This window comes from Ipomoea triloba, chromosome 9, assembly GCF_003576645.1.
Source record: "Ipomoea triloba cultivar NCNSP0323 chromosome 9, ASM357664v1".
In the NCBI taxonomy this organism is placed as follows: domain Eukaryota; kingdom Viridiplantae; phylum Streptophyta; class Magnoliopsida; order Solanales; family Convolvulaceae; genus Ipomoea; species Ipomoea triloba.
The window spans coordinates 7940121-7959138 of record NC_044924.1 but is presented as its reverse complement, the minus strand read 5'-3'; the positions used below and the strand labels follow the sequence as shown (position 1 = coordinate 7959138).

Genomic DNA, 19018 nt, shown 5'->3' with positions numbered 1-19018 from the left:
AAAAAAAAAAAAAAAAAACCTTCAGATCTCATCTTTTGGATGACATGAAGAAAACAAACAGAAAGAATAGGATGAATGCACATACAGTAATTATACTTCACTGTATAGATAAACATGCAGAACTATACTGTAAAGACTAAAACACAATTAAGTTCTTCCATTTAACAAGAAAAATAGAGAAATAATAATACAAAATCGAAGGAACAGAACAAGAAAAGGGCGAGATTGGTGTTTATGCATAATATAATATGCGCGCGAAAAGTGAGATAGAGAGAAAAACCGACCTGAGCCATGGGCTGAGAGGGAATTACGAGAGTGCCCACGGCATCAACAAGGAGGGCCTTATGGGTGAGCCCACCGTACATCGCTCGCCGGTAATCCTCGTAATCTTTCAGCAAACCGAACATCCTCTCCGGCGACTCCTCGGCAGCCGCAGCAGTGGTGGAGAATGACGACCCAGAAATCCCATACGGTTCGGGCAGATACCCATCACCTGACCCGCCCAGAAAACTCCGGGGCATGGATCTGCCCGTTAGGCGGGTCAGCGCTCCGGTGATCCTCGCCGTTGTCCTAGCTGCTGCCATTAGAGTCATCTTTGAAAAGCTTGCTCATTTAATCCTCTGCATGCACTTATAGTTGCTCAAATGACGTGTGGCTATAATACTCCGTACTGATGATTCGTAATAATGCAATTATTTTTTCTGGGAAATTTCTTTAATTTGGAAATCGCATTTATAGAGACAAGATGTTGTTGTGTGTATTTCTTTCTTCTCTCTCTCTTTGGGAATGTTTTGGACACTGACTTGAAGAGTAAAAATAGTGGAGGGGAAGGCCCAAGGGGAGGAAGATGAAGGCGGGTGATTGTGTAATTACCGTCTTACCCTTTTGAGTTTCCTGAATGATTGGAATTGTTTTTAATAATTTATTTTTGAGATTTGACCAACCTTTGTATGTAGCATTGTATTTCTTAGAAAGGAGTTCTACCTCTACTCCATCAATTATATAATCCCAGAATGTGATATGCATGGATATGACATTTTTATCTTAGGATCCGTTTGAAAAACAGGAAAATGGCTTCTGGAAAATGAGTCATTTTTCGGAAAACAGTTTCATTTCCCATGCTCAGATGTATCATGGAAAACTGTCTTTCTGTGTTTAGTTCATTTTTTGGAAAATGGATAGAATTGTATAATTAAACATTGTAATTGTTTTATTTAAAATATAAAAAATTATAATAGTTATTAAAATAATCGTATTTAATAAAAATTATAATTTATAAAAAAAAATGTAACAAAGGTTTTCGACGGTTTCCCCACCTCCTTGGTCCATGGTCATGGGTGATATGACTTTGTTTTGGTCGAAAACATGCGAAACAGCTATTCTGGCGATTCCGTAAAATGACTTACAGAAAAAATTTTCCGTAAGTCATTTTCCGGAAAAATGAATTGATTTTCCTTGGTCAACGGAAAACAGTTTCTGTTGACCACATTTTCTAGACGTTGCCAAACACATAAAACTCGGAAAACATTTTCCAGAAGTTCTTTTACGGGTTACCAAACACACCCTTATAAGTTCAAAAAATGTTGTCTACATATCTAAAATTTGGTTTGTTGAAATATATAAACTTAAAATCCTCCTATTTCATTTTTATTTCCAAACTTTTGTAGTCAATTAATTAAATATTTTATTGATCAAATAATTAATAAAGCTTATTTGGTAAGAAAATATAAAATGAAAATTAATTAATATTTATTAATAGGTAATATTATTTCTATATTCACATATTAACGTAATAACGTGATACCATGTAAAAAAAACATATTAATTAGGTAATAACATAATAGCATAATTGGTAATATAACGTTAAAAAGGTTATGTTTATCAATATCTACGTTAGAATACCATACATAATTGGTGTTATTACCTAATTAATACCGGAGTATGTATTTTCTACACGGTATTATGTTATTACGTTAATATGTGAACATAGAAACAATAATACGAATTAATAGATATTAGTTAATTTCTATTTTACATTTTATTACCAAATATGTTTTATTAATTATTTGACCAGTAAAAATTTAATTAATTGACTACAAAAGTTTGGACGGAAAAATGAAATAGAAGGACTTTACTAGTAAAGTTTACCCATCTTAAATATCAATTCATATTTTAATTGCAAGATATTCATAACTTTTTTCATATCAAATTAACATAACTATTAAATAACAAAAATATATAAATGAATAAAACTCATATATTCTTTTTACATATGAACTTTAAATTGTTAATTCGTGCATCGAACGGTTATCATAATAGTAAATATAACAATTCAAAATACTTGCCCAGGCCACAAAATTGCCAGCTCAAGCTACAGACAGAATATGTGAATCAAACGGCAAAGACGAGGTTTAATTTTCAATTCCAAATATTGTATTAGGTATAATGATGTTTTAATTTAATCCATGTTCCTATCACTGGTTATGATTTGATAGTGAACAATTTGGACTTTCTTTCGTAAACAAAGCTTAATTTAATATCGATAACAAATTTATTTTATTTAATTCGAGTTTTATGCCATGCATACATCCAAAATCATCCGACTCCCGACTTGGTTTATTAAGACAAATCAACCAATAATTCAATATCGTAAAACACTTATTTAATTATTGTTGCTTTAAAAAAAAAAAAAAAAACCACGAAGTGTTTTGGGTCTTTTTCTGTCCGTTTAACGGTTCGGGTCTATCCGACTAATCTCCGCTTGCTCCAAGAGCCACCGGAGCTAACCCAAGAAAAATTGTCACTTGTGAAAATCAAATCGAGTTATCTCGGAGTTATTCTAAAAAAAAATTGTCTAACTCCAACCAATGTCATATTTTTTACTTGAAGGTACTAAAAAGATTGTGTAATATGTTCAAACGAAAAAATGTTTTAAGAATAGAAAATTAATGAGATTTTGATATAACATGAGAATTCTGCTCCATTCAATTTAACCACACAAAGGGCACCAATGTAGTAGTTTGATTGCTGCCATAAATATGAGTGACTGGGTTACATGATTGAAAACTTTATTTCATATATATGGTTGAGCTCAGCTGCACAGACCGACCAAACTTGAGTTGAAAACGATGGTATAATTTATTTTATTTTGTTGGTTAATTTCATATGCATTAACGACGGACCACAACTACGAGTCAAGGATTATGTATATTCTCAAATAAAATATTACAACTCCTTGAAAACAAAGGTTAGTATAGGCATTCCAAATACTAACGACATCCATAATTAAATAAGTTGAGTGTTGTTATTAGAGCCAACGTAACAAGTGAACAAAAAAGTTTTATTTAACAAATGAAACCTCAGTTAATTATTTATATATAAATTAATGACAATGAAATATCACTGTCATGACTCATGAGACAGCATTACATTATCAAAATTTAAAAATTTTAATTCAACTATTACAAAACCTAATTAATATAAAAGCTTGTGAGATTAAGAAAAGAATGATGGTTTTTAATTTAAGAAAAATATTTCTTTAAAAAAATGGTGATATTTTGTTGGATGGCGAGGGAAACTGTAATTGGCAAATATGGTCCACTTATGTGGATCATAACAAAAAAATACATTTTAATATACTAAAAGTACATTATTTGTGTACTGAATATACATTATTTGATAGTATGGTCCACACAATAATGATTGCTCGTAATTACTACTTGATGATGTGTACTTGGTAAATTTATCATTTTAACTCTAGTCAGCAAATAAATACAATGTAGTAAACCAACCTAAATAATGTAATTGCTATCCGACGGTGTATACTTGGTAACTCTCTCATTTTGACTCTAGTCAACAAAGAAATACAATGAGATAAATCAACTTAGCCTGCATGGGCAGCTCAGTTGGTCACATGGGTAAAGTTTGGGAAAAAAAAATCATGAATCGAGTTTCACCAACAGCAGTGGGAAAGTAACCTCTCAAAGTGAGGGGCTACTTGTGCGAAGTAAGTAAATGTTTAGCCTATGTGTTCAGCTGAGTTACTATATGATGTACATCCTGCGAGATGATCTATCGGGTCTGGAATTAGAGATTCAACCTTATTGAAAAAATGAGACAAATCAACTTAAGTTTGAAATATTGCGGTTACTGAGCAAATAATCACAACAAATTGATTGTCAATGGTCTTATTGTCTAGTGGCATCCGATAGTGGCATTTGGTTGCACCCCATGTTGGAGGTGGCAAGTTAGTAGTACTACAAAAAAAATCACAACAAATTGATTGGTTCTAGAAATAAAAAGAAAATGGGGATATTTATTGGTTGTGATGGAGTGAAATAAAAGGCAACGCAAAACAATACAGCAATGAAATAGAAACCACAAGATTTACATAACGGAAAACGACGGAAGTTGATTTGTTGAGATTCTCAAATCTAAACGACTAATGTTGTGGAACGAGTGTTTCGCGGACCCACCCGGTTTGGAAAATGTGGTTCGGATTCGGAGCAGCAGCGCGGCAAAAGGGAAATAGATCAGGACCACATTTGTAGGAAATGGCATGGGATTATGTTTTAAGATTTAAGATTTAAGATTTAAGATTAAAGTCAAGATATTAGATTACTGTTTGATCTTATCTTGATAAGAATGGGGACCATGACTGGGTTCAACTGCCTGCTTCTCTGAATGCCTCAATGCTGCATCATTTTCTTCTCATCAATGCTGCACTATTATTATTTATTATTTATTGTGTGTTTTGCATTTCTTCATTTTATTTTTACTTGCCCGTTTGGACATGCCGAGGATAACTCCGGCCTCATGCAATTGCACGTGCGATCTTGTATTTCTGTCTTATGATACCGTTCAAACCACATGCATTATCATTTTTTATATTCCGGTCAAATTTTTTGGAGTTGAATAGCCGTGTTAATTTTAAATTAGTTTTGAATTAAACTAATGTTAGACCATCTTAATCATATAATTATGACTATGATTATTTATGCGGAACTCTAGTAAATGTACTCTCAAATTCTACTCCAGGATATGACAAATAATAATAGGATATTTTTAATACGTAGGTCACAAAAAATGTGTCTACATCAAAGACTTGTGAGAAAGATAAAATTGAAAGTAAGAAGTGAGAGTTCATGTAGTATTTTTCATTTATGAATCATATGTGATGACTTACTGGATATATTGTTGTTGTTCTTTATTTTGGAGTAATTAATTGGAGCCTATTTTAATTATTTCTATTAATTATTGTTATATTGGGATAATGATCAATGATTTTGGATGTGTAAAGCTGAAAATTGATTTGTTAGCGGTGACAGAAAAAATTGTCAGCCCCCATTATAACAAGAGATACTCATGCATTATCATCATCTTGTAATTACTATTAATGATCTTTTTAATCGAAATTTAATTTGTATCTTTAAATATATTCATAGAAAAATAAATGTCTATATATACCTATTAGTTAACCCATTATCTTGTGTTATCCTCTTGTTTGTTTTTTTTTTTAGATACTACTGTTCATAACTACTTTCTTAACCTATGAGTCCACTGAGACTCGAACCCACCACCTCTCGTATAAAGAGAAGGGTTTGATGTCACTGGACTACAAACATTCATCTAGAAAGTATTATGAGTAAGTTAATTATTTACAAACTTTTGTTAGATCAAAATTTATGTAATCTTTTTCGCTTTTCTCTCCCCATTTCTTAGCTTGTACGTAATATAAAAAATTAACGTTGGATAGCAATTTGCCAATTTAGGTTTAAGGAAAAGAGGGTGTCCCCTTAACGTTTGCACATGTGACTATGTGGATAACTATTGCCACGTTACTTGACGACTTTGGATATAATATATGGAGTAATTAAGCAATTAATTATGGGGCAAGCATGGGGAAATAGGAATCTAGATAACATGGGATCTTGGAGGGGAACAATATCCATACTAAATTCAGGCAACACGACAAGAAGAAGAATTATGTATCCTTAAATACCACCTCTGTTTTTTTTTTTTTTTTTTTTTTTTTTTTTTTTTTTTTTTTTTAAGTATAACGCAAAGTATCCATCATTGACTAATTTTCTTAATAAATTGTAAATATATTTAAAGGTGTAACGTTTTATACTCAAGGTCAATAATTGGTCCCTTAACATTTGGTTAAGAATTGATAAATCCCTTATATTTAACCATACCCTCCAAGTTAATACCACGGCTATATTTTCCTTGAAATGTAAGCCTAATGGTTAGCAGATAGAGAAATTGTGTTGCTTGTTCATCTCTTAAGTCCTAACGGCATATCATGCGCAATTTAGCAGTTAGAGAAGGCATATTGCTGCGTCATCCCTTAACCAATTAATCATCAGATAACACTAATCTGTTAAAAAATTCTTTTCTCTTCTGATCAATTGATTATAGTGACGAACTTTTCATTTAAATTTAAATACTATTATTAGTACTTCCGTTAAAAGGTGAATGCATGAGTACATGACTATCTCATATAATTTTTTATTTTTTTTTTTGAGGTGATGGCTACCTAATGTATATAAAATCACCTGAGCCATATTAATATGTTACTTATGTCGCGAGTTAGCTCAGTTGGTTCAATCAATCACTTTAAAACATGAAACCTAATGTATCAAAAGAAAAAAAAAAACAAAAAACAAGTTGTTACTTACTATGAAGCACAATAGAGATTTTAAGCATGTTTCTGACGTTGTGGGCTTTTGGAGTTGAAAAGGTTTGAATGGACGGATTAAAGCCCACTGCAAATATAGTGTTTGTGAAACTTTTAACCCATTAAGTAAGGTGACAAGTCCCAATAGAAAGCAGCCCAGTCATTATACTTTCAATCATTATACCCTGCACCACGGTGCACATAGCAATGTGCACCACGTACGTAAAACGACGTCGTTTTGGTGTTAGTGGACGCGGACGCGAATGACTCCAGAGAATTCATTATCTATAATACACATAATCATTATCTATAATACACAGAACGTTTGCCTAGAATACACAAAATGTTTGCCCAGAATACACAGAATATTGACACAAAATACACAGATATTAGTGGGCGCGAATGACTCAAGGGAATTCATTATCTATAGTACACATAATCATTATATAGAATACATAGAACGTTTGCCTATAATACACAGAATGTTTGCCCAGGATACACAGAATATTGACACAAAATACACAGAACTCATCCTCCTAACATTCGAATGCACAAACACATCACAACATGTGTTAATAACATGAATACACAGAATATTGACACAAAATACACATAACTCATCATCCTAAACATTCGAATGCACAAACACATCACAACATGTGTTACTAACATGAATACACATAACGGTTGCATAGAATACACAGAACGGTTGCCTAGAATACACAGAATGATTGCCTGGAATACACAGAATATTAACATAAATACAGAGACCCAGCAAAATGGGAAACGTGATTTCCAAAAAAAAACGGACGATTAGTTTACAATGCTCAAAACGACGTCGTTTAGGTACGTGGTGCACATTGCTATGTGCACCGTGGTGCATGGTATAATTTGCCTTATACTTTGACCCCAATGACACAACAATTTATATCATCAACCGGGTCCTCAAAGGACTCTGGTTCAAAACGATGAAGTACAAAATTTATACTCGTAAGGTACAAAATTTCATAATACAAAACATAAAAAATTATAACACAAGACACATACACATATTATATACGTATTATTTACTTATTTTTTAAATTTAATTTAGGTACAAAATTTGTGTTCATAGGCACAAAATTTTACAACACAAGACATAAAAATTCATAACATAAGACACAACTACTAATTTATTTCAGGTACAAAATTTAATAACACAAGACAAAAAAAAAAAAAAAAAACTCACAACATAAAACACATACACATGTATTAGGGTTCACAGTATACTCTGAAACCTAATGCATGGTATAAGGATTGATGACATACATGTTTATTTTTATTGTATTATATGTTCATTTTAAGGTTTATTTTTAGTATATTAACATAAAAATTGAATTTATAGTACATTACAAATAAACATTCAATATACTAAAAATAAAACGTTATTAATAATTCACCTTACAATGTGGATCGTGGTCCACATTATTATTTACCAAAGTAGCTTCAGTCATTCAACATCTGTGGTAAAGCCTTTTAACAATGCTTATACCATCGACTAGTGTTCAGGTGCTAAGGTGAACCCATGATACACGTTCATTTTTAATATATTGCAAGTTGATTTTTAATGTATTATTGGTTCATTTTAACTTGTAATACACTAAAAATAAATTTGTATAAAGGTATACTAGTCCAGGTGGTAAGGTGAACCCATGATACACGTTCATTTTTAATATATTGCAAATTGATTTTTAATGTATTGTTGGTTCATTTTAACTTGTAATACACTAAAAATAAATTTGTATAAAGGTATAATAAACCTAGTAAAAATAAACATGTAGTACACTAAAAATTAACATACATTATACTAAACTTGGGAATTGGTTTTAAGGTTCATTTTCAGGAGTGCATGAGTGCATCCACAGCTCTTATGTGTAGTAGCAACTTGGTAAGTGTTGTTTAAATTTCTATCAAAGAAAACAAATTTGAAAATATAAATTCACCCTCTTAGCCTCTCAATATTAGTGTTGTTTAAATTTCGGTCTAAAATAACTCATCCATCGAAATAATGATTCTATTACAACTTAATATTAATTAGAGACAAAAATTGCACATGCCCTATAATTCAAGACTCAAATTATCATTTTTCCCTAAAAGAAAATAACAGACAGAAAAAGTCTTATTTAGCATGAAAATATTAATTATATTTTTCTGAACATGAAAGATTTTAACATGATGGATTCAAAGGCAGCTTGGTTGGCACAAGAAAACTGCAATCCCTCAAAACCAATCAGCCACTAAGCGGTACGAGACCGACAACCTATGTTTAATCACTCTCGTCTTATTAACTATGTTGGGCTGCTTCGCCCATGCCCTTGTCTACTGTGACGGGTCCACCTTGCAAGGCAGACCCGAGTCCATGGTATAACGATTGAGAAACTGACAAGGTGCATCACCTTAGAGCCAGAACTTCAAGGCAGTATATAAACTCCAAGAAAAGGCATAAGCACAGATCCAATCCACAACTTCCCCTCATGCTCCTCAACTTCACTTATGAACTTCAACGTCTTGCCTTCGATGTCCTCCAACACCTCCACAACTTCCCCGTCCTCCCCGAGCTTGATTGCAGATGCATGAGGCTTCCCCACTAGTAAGTGGTGCAGTTGCTTGAAGTTGAACGGGAGCTTTAACAGCGTCTTTCCAAGCCATGGATTGGATACGAGCAAGTGGGCTAGAGGTCCTTTTTTGGCATGTAAAGCAACCCAGAATTGTCCTCTTGAGTTCTTCCTGATGTTGTCTGGAAATCCCGGTACAACAGCAAAAGTACTGTGGTTTCCAGCTTCAGGTCCTTTGAGCCAGTATCTTAACACTCTACCCGTAGAAGTTTCAGCTACGAGTACAAAGGACCGGTCTTTGCTCAACGCTACACCATTGGCGAAAGCGATGCCTTCAATTAGAACTGTCACTTCTTTGGTTGACCTGTCGTATTTCATCAGTCTGCCTGTCCTGTCTCCACTTACAACCGATGCAATAAATTGCCTGCAATGAGATAAGAAATCATAAATCCATTTGTCAGTGTATTGCATTTTCTTCAACACAGTGGAAGGGTAAATCACCGTGACTTAGTGGCCCATTAGGTTCAAGGACCAGTGTCCTGGCCCCACAAGGATTCCACATTAGATGTAACTCCCAGTTGCCAGGGCTCAATCCTATATCCTTGCTCACAATCTACCACTCAGAAACCAACTGAGCTGCCCCTGTGGGCATAAACCAAGTATTTCTTGTTATTATGTCCACAGGGATTTTTAGATTGGATTAACAACTTTACAACAAATAACATCAAGCAACATTAATAGATTTAAAATCGCTACGATCTCTTCTTAAGCCACAATGACCTATTACTGATCAGCCAAATATCTGCTTGTAAAATGGAAACTATCAGTACCAAATACCATTGGAGTACAGTTGCTCCCGAGTCCCGAAGCAATATCTTAGTTCACCAAGGAAAATTTAATTTTCTCGGGAGCATATAAAATTACCTCCGCTGAAATTTCGTGCTTGTATCCGTGAAATAAATGGCATCCTCATCCTCATCAATGTCCATGTCATTGGTAAAGAGGAGAGGTTGACCGTCAACTTCTTTAACCAGTGGCGTGGTGGATCCTCCAGTCCGCCCCACTACATGTAGGCCCAAGTAGGCATCAGCAATGTACAAATCTCCAGTTTTCTTATCGAACCGCAACCCCAGTGGCCTTCCACATATGTGCTCCATTTCAGGAGCAAATGGCCGAACACAATCCTTCCTGGATGTCACAATGTAAAATTTTTAGCAGATATGATAAGTAAAAACGAAATAAGCACTTGTATTCTCGTATATAGCCCAGAGTATCGATGTAGCTATGATTACTGCATAGTGTTCTTGATAAAACTGTCACGAGTCACTTCTTTTCTTCTAGTTTGTACCAATTTAGGTGCCTAATTTGACTTGCCACAAGTATTAAGAGAGAACTATAGCGTTTTGGTTACGAATTTAACATGCCAAACTTCCATAACCACAATTGCAAATAATCGCCTAATCTGGACAATCAATGGAAGAATTCATTTAATTTTTCACTTAGAGTTTCTTCAATACCACAGAACTTTTACCTCCCAGCCCAGCCAAAGCTCATTTCTCTCTAATAATTCCCTTCTATATTTTTGTTCTTTTTACCATATCAAAGCTCTGATCTTTCCTATAACACGTATTGAAAAGTGGTTTAACATTCAAAGAATATTCTTGTTTCCCAAAATTTGAAACACCATTTCATTTCAAGATCTAACCTTCCACACCATAAACAAACAAACAAATATTAACCAATTACATCATAAAAGGTCCTGGTAAAATAGTTAGCTTATTGGCTTATTTGAACACTATTTTTTAAGTTGGTTATTCAGTTTTTTGCAACTCCAAAAAATGCTAAAATTCAAAAAGCTGCTCAATGCAATTTTTTGAGAAAAGAAATTATACCAAACAGTATCAAACAGTTATTTACCAAACACATTTCTATAATGATTTCAGCTAGTTATACCTCTAACAACCATTAGCTAACAATTATTTACCAAAATCATAAAGATAGTTAAAGTAGTTACCTTTGAGAGGAGGTGACAGCAAAATCGATCCAACGGCCACCACTTATTCCATCTGCACCGGGTTCCCACTTGAGAATCCGGCCGTCGGCAACTCCGGCGTAGGGACCGTCTCCGTTAGGGTCAAAGGCAATACTTTCCGGTCCAAGGGCGGCGGGGACGGGGACAATATCGGCGTTGGTGAGGAGGTCTTGGGAGCCCGGGATAGTGGGCGGGGTAAAGACAATCTGGGAGTTGAAAGCCCATAAGACTGAGAGCAGAGCCAGTGCGGCGGCGCTGAAGATCAGTGCAGACGGGTTCATTGCAAGCGGTGGAAGTTTGCGCGAGTGCTCGGTGGTCGCTGTCTGGGATTTTCTATGGCGATTTAATTTGATGCACTCACTGAGTCACTGTCTTCTAACATGAATAAATTCTATCTCACTTCTAATTGCACTTCGAGTTTTTTCTTCTTCTTCTTTAAAGTAGTCAAGATCATAGTATTAAAATATTGGATAATTGAGTCAAATTAGTCAAATTATTACAAAAACCAGTGCTATATTTACACACTTCATTGTAAATTCGGAGTTATTAACCTTTCAAAACGTAAAATTGGGTGCAGCCCCTATGATTTTAAATTGTTATGCAATTATATATATATATTGAGTTGTTGATAATGTGAAAATTACTGACAACAAGTCAAGTTAATTTTTTTTTTCTTGGTAAAAAAGTTTATACTCAAGGATTAGGTGGTACTTCATGCCCAAGAAAATAGGATGACGTTTAATAAATGGTTGTTAACTTTTTGTGTTAGATGATATAACTATTTGATAACATTAGATGATTGTAGAAATGTGTTTGGTAAATTTGTTATTAATTGTTTATTACAATTTTTTGACTTTTTAAATTTTAGCATTTTGAAATTACAAAAAGCTGATTAACCAAATACTGGTATTAATTTTTTAATCAAGTCAAACAGTTAATAGTGGCCAAATACGACAAAATTAGCTGATAAGTTAACTATTCTTACCAAATATGATCGATGTTTTAGCCAATTATTGACTAGAAATCCCTAGAATAGTGGGTGGTGGTCTACCCATCCAAACTTTTCATTAGAATTTGACATTGAATGATATCGATCACAATTCCCGGCCTGTAGCTATGTTGATAAGTAATTGAATCTATAAGTTTTTGAATCTCAAATTTAATCGAAAAATTTGTTAGAAGTGAGTTTACCAGGCCAACCAACATCCAACGGTCGGAATCCCCTAAAATTCCAGCTGTGACAGCCTAGCTAGCTACTCACATGAATCCAATTCAGGTGTGTTTGGTAGAAATAATATAATGGTGAGCAATGAACAGGCAATCTGGTACAAATGCATGGTTGATCCCCCAACTCCCAACAGGTCCTCTGAAGGGCACAAGCTGGATGGCTCTAAATGGACTTGGATGGTACTAATGCATGGGACACTGTCCTATGTTCCCAGCTAAATCCTAGCAGTATCCAACTATACATCAATAAAACACATTAAAATGGACTTTGCTTATTAAGTTATGCAATTATGGAGTAATAAAAACCCAACAGCCAAACATGGTACAAGTACCAGTGAGACAGTGAGTTAAATAGGAAATTTTGTTTCTCTTTTCCCTGTTGCTTTGAGCAGCTTTGGCAGCAAAGCTAATGACCTTTAATTTGATTCAAAAAATTAGTAAAAGTATACTCACTAGCCATCATCTTCTGTTTACTATTACAAGACTTATTGTGTGTGAGTTACATTGAGCTAGTTGCATTATTTGACATCGGATAGAGATGAATTTCAGTGTAAATTTGATGGTACATATTGTGATAATTGTTATTTGGGACTTCACAATTTTTTATGATCCACCTAGAGGTCTGGGTGCGTTGGTTATGGTTGATGTGGTTAGTACGCCACTAAGCCGTGGCCTTTCTTTATGCAGTGTGTTTTCTTCCCCCTAGCCCCTCTCTGTCTCTCTGTTTAAATGATAACATAACCTCATTATGTAAAAAGTGATAATGGATTAGTCACCAAGCAAAGTTCATCAATAATTAATGATTTTAATGAAAAAATTATACGAGTCAATTTTATAATCACTACAAACTTTTAAATTTACAATATTTATAAAAGTGACTATTAGTCTTCCCTTTTTAAATTTACAATATTTATAAAGTATTGTTTTTGAAAGGTCTTATTTAATGACAAAGTTATGATTTTATTTTAAATAGTTCTAGTATTTAATTATAGTGGTCCAATATATACTTTTTGAAATAATAAATTTTATTTTGAATAGGTTGTGAGTTGAAGAAGTATATTGGAGCTAATTTTATATATATATATATAGTGCGTGTGTGTGTTAAACGATATTGTACATAACAATATCATAGATATTTTTGTAAAAAGTGAAAATTTATAATTAATAATTGATTGACGACATTGTCTTCATATTATTAGACAAATATTTTTCAAGTGAGACATGCCTATTAGTTTTCTTGGTCTGAGTCAATTAATTATGAACAATCTATGCTTATTTATCTCCTTTGGTCTTTTGTTGAATAGGGTTATAAGACGGACTTCACTTACTACATTTAGATAGCAGTTACTGGCGTTCCAGTGTAAATGAAAGAAAAATATTTTTCATGCATTTTCAATAAATATTGAATAATGGACATTATAATTGGTAGACGGGCACAACACAAGAATTTGACAGGGAATTGAAGAATGCTTTAATTTGGTTGGTGGATACATATGAACAACTCCAACCCTACAAGGCCAGTGGGAATCCCAATCCCATGTTCTTTTATGTACACTAAAGCATAACTGTGCTGACCCCATCAATAATCATTTGGCATTACAAGGAAATTGAAAGTAAAGAAGATGGGAGAAATGAAGATAATATAATAGTCATTGGTGAAAGATTGTAGATAGAATATATATGGCCCAAAAAAATATAACTTAGGGTGTGTTTGGTTCGCACATGGGAATCGGAATCGGAATGGGTATCAAATACTTGGTAAGGGTAATGGGTTTTGGTGAAAGTATTTAGCATGTTTGGTAGTTGGGTGGAATGGGAACGATTATTAATAGTTGGGAAAGAAATGATGAAGGGAGATGAAACTCTTATTTAATAAGGGTATGGGTTTTGCCATTAATGGGGTATTCCAAACCCATAGTAGCATTCACAAAACCTATCAACCAAACACTAACAATCACTTTGATACTCATACCTTATACCTAAACCCCCAACCAAACACACCCTTAGATTTTTAGATAAACATCAAGTTTGTACTTAATTTGATGAGAGTAGAACTGATTAATTACTCGTTATAATTAAAAATTTAAACAATTTATTCTTCAAATCATATTTTTAAGATGGTAAACAAATGCGGACGTATTGAAATAAAACTCACGATGAAAAGTAGAAACTAATTACTGTAATTTGGATATCGAATTCTAGTACTATATTAAAGAGTATAAAATCAAGTTATAGAATAGTTTATTGATCTTTTGTTTCTTGAAACCGTCTCAATGAAACAAAGTAGTTATGCTCTTTGTATAGATACGATGTTGCTTGCATCTTTACACATTGTCGTTGGTTGCTAGAATATATTTAATATTTTAGCAATTAAGGTAGTTCAAGTATAATAGAATCCAACTCTTAAGAGTCTATTGTGGTGGATGAGTAAAAATTAGATCTAATTCTGCTATGGCAACATACATCAATCTTTCAGTAAAAAGTTAGACACTAAAATTTAAAAAAAGAAGTCAATTATTCAAAGACCAATTAACCAGATGAAAATCCTCAAATTTAAATATCATTTTACAATTTTTTTACCAAAACATATTTAATTATTATATGTATTTTACATTGGTAGAGTGGTAAGTGGGAGGTGAAAGAATACAATATATATTCAATGTTTGGTGGAATAGGAAAATGAATTGGTAAAAGGGTGGAGTACCAAATCTTTTCGATGTTCTTAATTATTATTTTAATGAAGTTGGTCAATAACCACTAGTCAAATGAAAGGAGAAATGGGAGTAATACAATTATTATTGCATGGACCATGGTCCATACAGCTGACCAAAAATAAAAAGTACATTATTTTTGTATTGAAGGTACATTATTTTTATACTGTAGGTACATTATTTTAGGGTACATTATTTTTGTACTGAAGATACATTATTTGATATATACTATCAAATAATGTACCTACAGTACAAAAATAATGTACCTTCAATACAAAAATAATGTACTTTTTATTTTTGGTCCACACAGCTGTGTGGATCATGGTCCATGCAATAATTTGCCGGAGTCCTAATCATTGTTTTAAGAGATGGATTGTTGCCTTGTTGGCCCATTTGAAGGATTTGGCATGTCACCTAATACAATAGTACTAACATGTTAATTATCAATGTGGACTTGTTGCTCACAATTAATCAAATCCATACTCTTTTGTGATTGTGAAACCTAGAAATCCCACCCACCTAAGTTAATACTCATTAGCTTTTTCGGCTAATCATGGGTATCTACATCTAGACTCTAGAGCAGGTAGACCATATAATATTAATGTATCAAATCTTATATTATATTTATTTATTTATTTATGTAAAATACATATTATTTTTTTGGTTTGGTCTCTTATGAGAGTGTGGACCATCTTACATATGTTTATTTGTAAGACGGGTCGAACAAAGATGGAAATGCAATATTTATGTTGAAAATTGTAATACTAATTGATAGGGTTATACCTAACCCGTACACCTATATTTGTGCTTGGTATCCGTATAAGGGACCGAGAGGTCCGCTACCCAACCATCTTGTGTTTTAACCCAATAGTTATACCATTGACCCGGGTCCAACTTGCAAGGTAGACCCGTCACAATTTACATACTGGATGTTCACAATTCAAATTGCGAACATTTAGTTATGAAAATTCAGTATATAAATTGTGAACATTCAGTATGTAAATTGTGTATTTTAGACCCAGGTCCACAGAATAATTTGTCATTTTATCCGACATGGACCTAGTCGGGAGATGGGCCCTTTTGGTCAATAGTAGGCATGCTTTGTGCTTGGGATGAAATTCCTGATCACATTAGGTCGAGAAAACTGTCCCGAGCACCAAACCCAGTTATTAAAGCTAAAGCGAAATCCAATCACATAGTATGATCCCATCACCTTTACGCAAATGTAAGAAATCTCAAAACATGTGAAACCGCTAGAACCACCCTTGTCATAACTGATGCATGGAAACCACGTGGCTAGCATGTCGGACGCTACATGTTCCCTTCCAAGCTTCTATATAAACCTCATTAGATGCCTGAGGAGGAACTTTTGGACATGGAACTACACACTACTTAAGCTCAGAAACGTTTGACCTCACTTTCAGCTACCCGAGACATCACTCTATGACTGAATACAATAGACCTTTAAATTTATCATATTACTAATCATGAATAAATTGTTTGTTACTTATAAGATAAAGTGTAATATTTTAAAAGAAAAATGTAATACTTTTAAATCAAACTTTATTCTTCCCATTATCCATCACTCTTCTAAGCACACCTAAATAACGTCTTATCTACAAAGATTCTTCTTACTTTCTTAGACTACTTTGAAATTTGAATTGAGGATTGTGAATCTCCCCAACTAGGGAGATCATATATATGTCAAATATTTTGCAGGTCCATTTGTTTTCATATTAAAATTTTAAGATATTTGATGACGTTAAATCAACTATATATGTTAATTTTTATATTATCGTCATGTATTAATATGATAAAAATCACGTTATAGATAGAAATTTGGAGAGAAATTAAAAGATTTGTTTTGATTTATTATTGGGGAAGAATTGTGAAAAATAACATTGAGAAGAATAATGATGAAAGTGCAGAATGTGAAGAGAGAAGATAGAAGATGCATGAATTGAATGAAGAAAACATGAGGACAGGCACAGAGACAAGAAATGGGGCACACAATTGAGTGGCCATGGGAAGCAAATCTTGAGAGGGAATCAAATGAAATTGGCCTCTCTTCTCTTTCCACCACTCCCCACTTGTCCATCATATGGTAAACGCACATAATTTCTCATCACTTCTATCTCTTCTTAAGCCTATCTCCACCCGAGCAATTTTCTCGCACTTTCAAAATGTCACATCACTAAATTTACAATTTATATTTATATATCTATATATATACTCCGTATATATTAAAACAGAAGTGTTATTTTCCGGCCCATTCTAAAAAATACTTCTATTTTGAAATTTGAAATTACAACTATTTTTTACCTAATTAAATAATAACAAAATCCTTAATTTAATTTATAGTAACAATTACCTAAAATATTGATTATACCATGGCCTACTTAAGTACTTTTAAGATATATATCCAACACACACACACACACATTGATTTTGTTATATAGCATTTCATGTTTTGGTAAAGATTTATAGTGAAAATTTGTGAAACACAATTCTAGACAACTTTAATTAAGAAAAAAGATCACAAAGTTATTCACTTTTATAGACAAATGAGTAAAAATACATATAACTTTTCTTTTTTCTAGTATTAAATAAGAAAAGAAAGAAACACAAATATAATCTAAGACTAAAGTAAGACAAATAAATACAAAACAAACTTCACTTAAAGTGTATCTTAGTGATAATTAATTTTTAGACAAATAAAATAATAAATAATAATAAAATAATAAATAATTATATAAATCTAAAATATCTTGTCCTAATAAATAATACTTGTGTGAGACTGTCTCACGAGTATCAATCCGTGAGATGAGTCGAAATTTTAATTAGTGAATCAAATTTTTGTTTGGGTTGAATCTTTGACATCATTAATCAAAAATCCGATCCGTCTCACGAATTAAGACCCTAGAGACGGTCTCACAGAAGTTATTGCGAATATTAGGTGGAGACCGTGGGGTGGGATGCTACAAATTCTTTTTTTCCCCTTATATCAAATAGGAACCAAACTACCAAATAATTAATATTCAATACAGCACTTTGTTGAAAAAGAAACGAAAAGAAAAAAGAACAGCACCGTGTTCTTTCTAAATTAAATATGTAATCTTTTTGGTTAGTTGTTCACTGTCTTTCTTGCCTAATTGCCTTTCCTATTTGCTTGTCTTGCAATTCAAAATCCGTTTGAAAATCTGAGAAGATCTTTGGATGAGATGTGGATAGATCTTACTTTGGGGGTTGTGGAATTTGGTGGGTCTTGGAACAATATACAAATCTGAGGGCTCCTCCTCTTCTCTCTTTCTCATCTCACCTCACCAAAGAACACAACTTTTCATCATTTCTTTTCACCCTTGCTTGTTTCTTGGCTGTTGGGAATTTGAAGAACTTGGTTGGTATGGGCATGGCAGCAGTAGAGCCACAGTTCCATGTTCTAGCTGTTGATGACAGCCTCATAGATAGAAAGCTCATTGAGAGACTTCTCAAGACCTCTTCTTGTCAAGGTATTTCATTCATTAAACACAATATAATGATGGGACAAAGGGATTTTTATGAACTTGTTGAAGATGGATTTTCTCTTGATATTACAGAGTGTTCTGATTCTGGGTTTTTCCTTTGTGTTCATTGTAGTGACTACAGTGGATTCTGGTAGCAAGGCCTTACAATTTCTGGGATTGAACGAAGATGACCAGAAAAATCCAATTCAATCTTCTGTTTCCCCCAACAATCATCAGGTCTTTTTTTTTTTTTTTTTTTTTTTTTTTTTTTT

General features: G+C 33.2%; 3 protein-coding genes across 3 annotated transcripts in view; 1 reads left to right on the top strand and 2 right to left on the bottom strand.

Annotated features, from left to right (window-relative positions):
- The window catches only part of LOC116030053 (haloacid dehalogenase-like hydrolase domain-containing protein 3), a 4742-nt gene extending 3951 nt beyond the window's left edge, over window positions 1–791 (bottom strand). Inside the window, exon 1 of the mRNA XM_031272159.1 lies at window positions 285–791. Within this exon, the coding sequence (XP_031128019.1) occupies window positions 285–593 (309 nt within the window). The 5' untranslated portion in view covers window positions 594–791. The remainder of the gene's footprint in view (window positions 1–284) is intronic.
- A 7981-nt stretch (window positions 792–8772) lies between these two features.
- LOC116030050 (protein STRICTOSIDINE SYNTHASE-LIKE 10) lies at window positions 8773–11719 on the bottom strand. The gene is made up of 3 exons (XM_031272157.1): window positions 11288–11719; window positions 10198–10461; window positions 8773–9697 (listed from the first exon to the last, which is right to left on the bottom strand). Exons 1-3 carry the CDS (start codon window positions 11584–11586, stop codon window positions 9130–9132), a joined length of 1131 nt encoding a protein of 376 aa, XP_031128017.1. The 5' UTR covers window positions 11587–11719; the 3' UTR covers window positions 8773–9129.
- Window positions 11720–18313: 6594 nt separating this feature from the next.
- The window catches only part of LOC116030055 (two-component response regulator ORR9), a 2154-nt gene continuing 1449 nt past the window's right edge, over window positions 18314–19018 (top strand). The window contains exons 1-2 of the mRNA XM_031272162.1: window positions 18314–18752; window positions 18880–18983. Of these exons, the coding sequence (XP_031128022.1) occupies window positions 18647–18752; window positions 18880–18983 (210 nt within the window). The 5' untranslated portion in view covers window positions 18314–18646. The remainder of the gene's footprint in view (window positions 18753–18879; window positions 18984–19018) is intronic.

Excerpts from the sequence above, each read along its gene's own strand:
- LOC116030050 (XM_031272157.1), bottom strand. The coding sequence starts at position 11,586 with ATGAACCCGTCTGCACTGATCTTCAGCGCCGCCGCACTGGCTCTGCTC. Across the intron at positions 10,462-11,287 it reads GCTGTCACCTCCTCTCAAAG|GAAGGATTGTGTTCGGCCAT; the intron begins GTAACTACTTTA and ends TGTGACATCCAG. Across the intron at positions 9,698-10,197 it reads AGCACGAAATTTCAGCGGAG|GCAATTTATTGCATCGGTTG; the intron begins GTAATTTTATAT and ends ATCTCATTGCAG.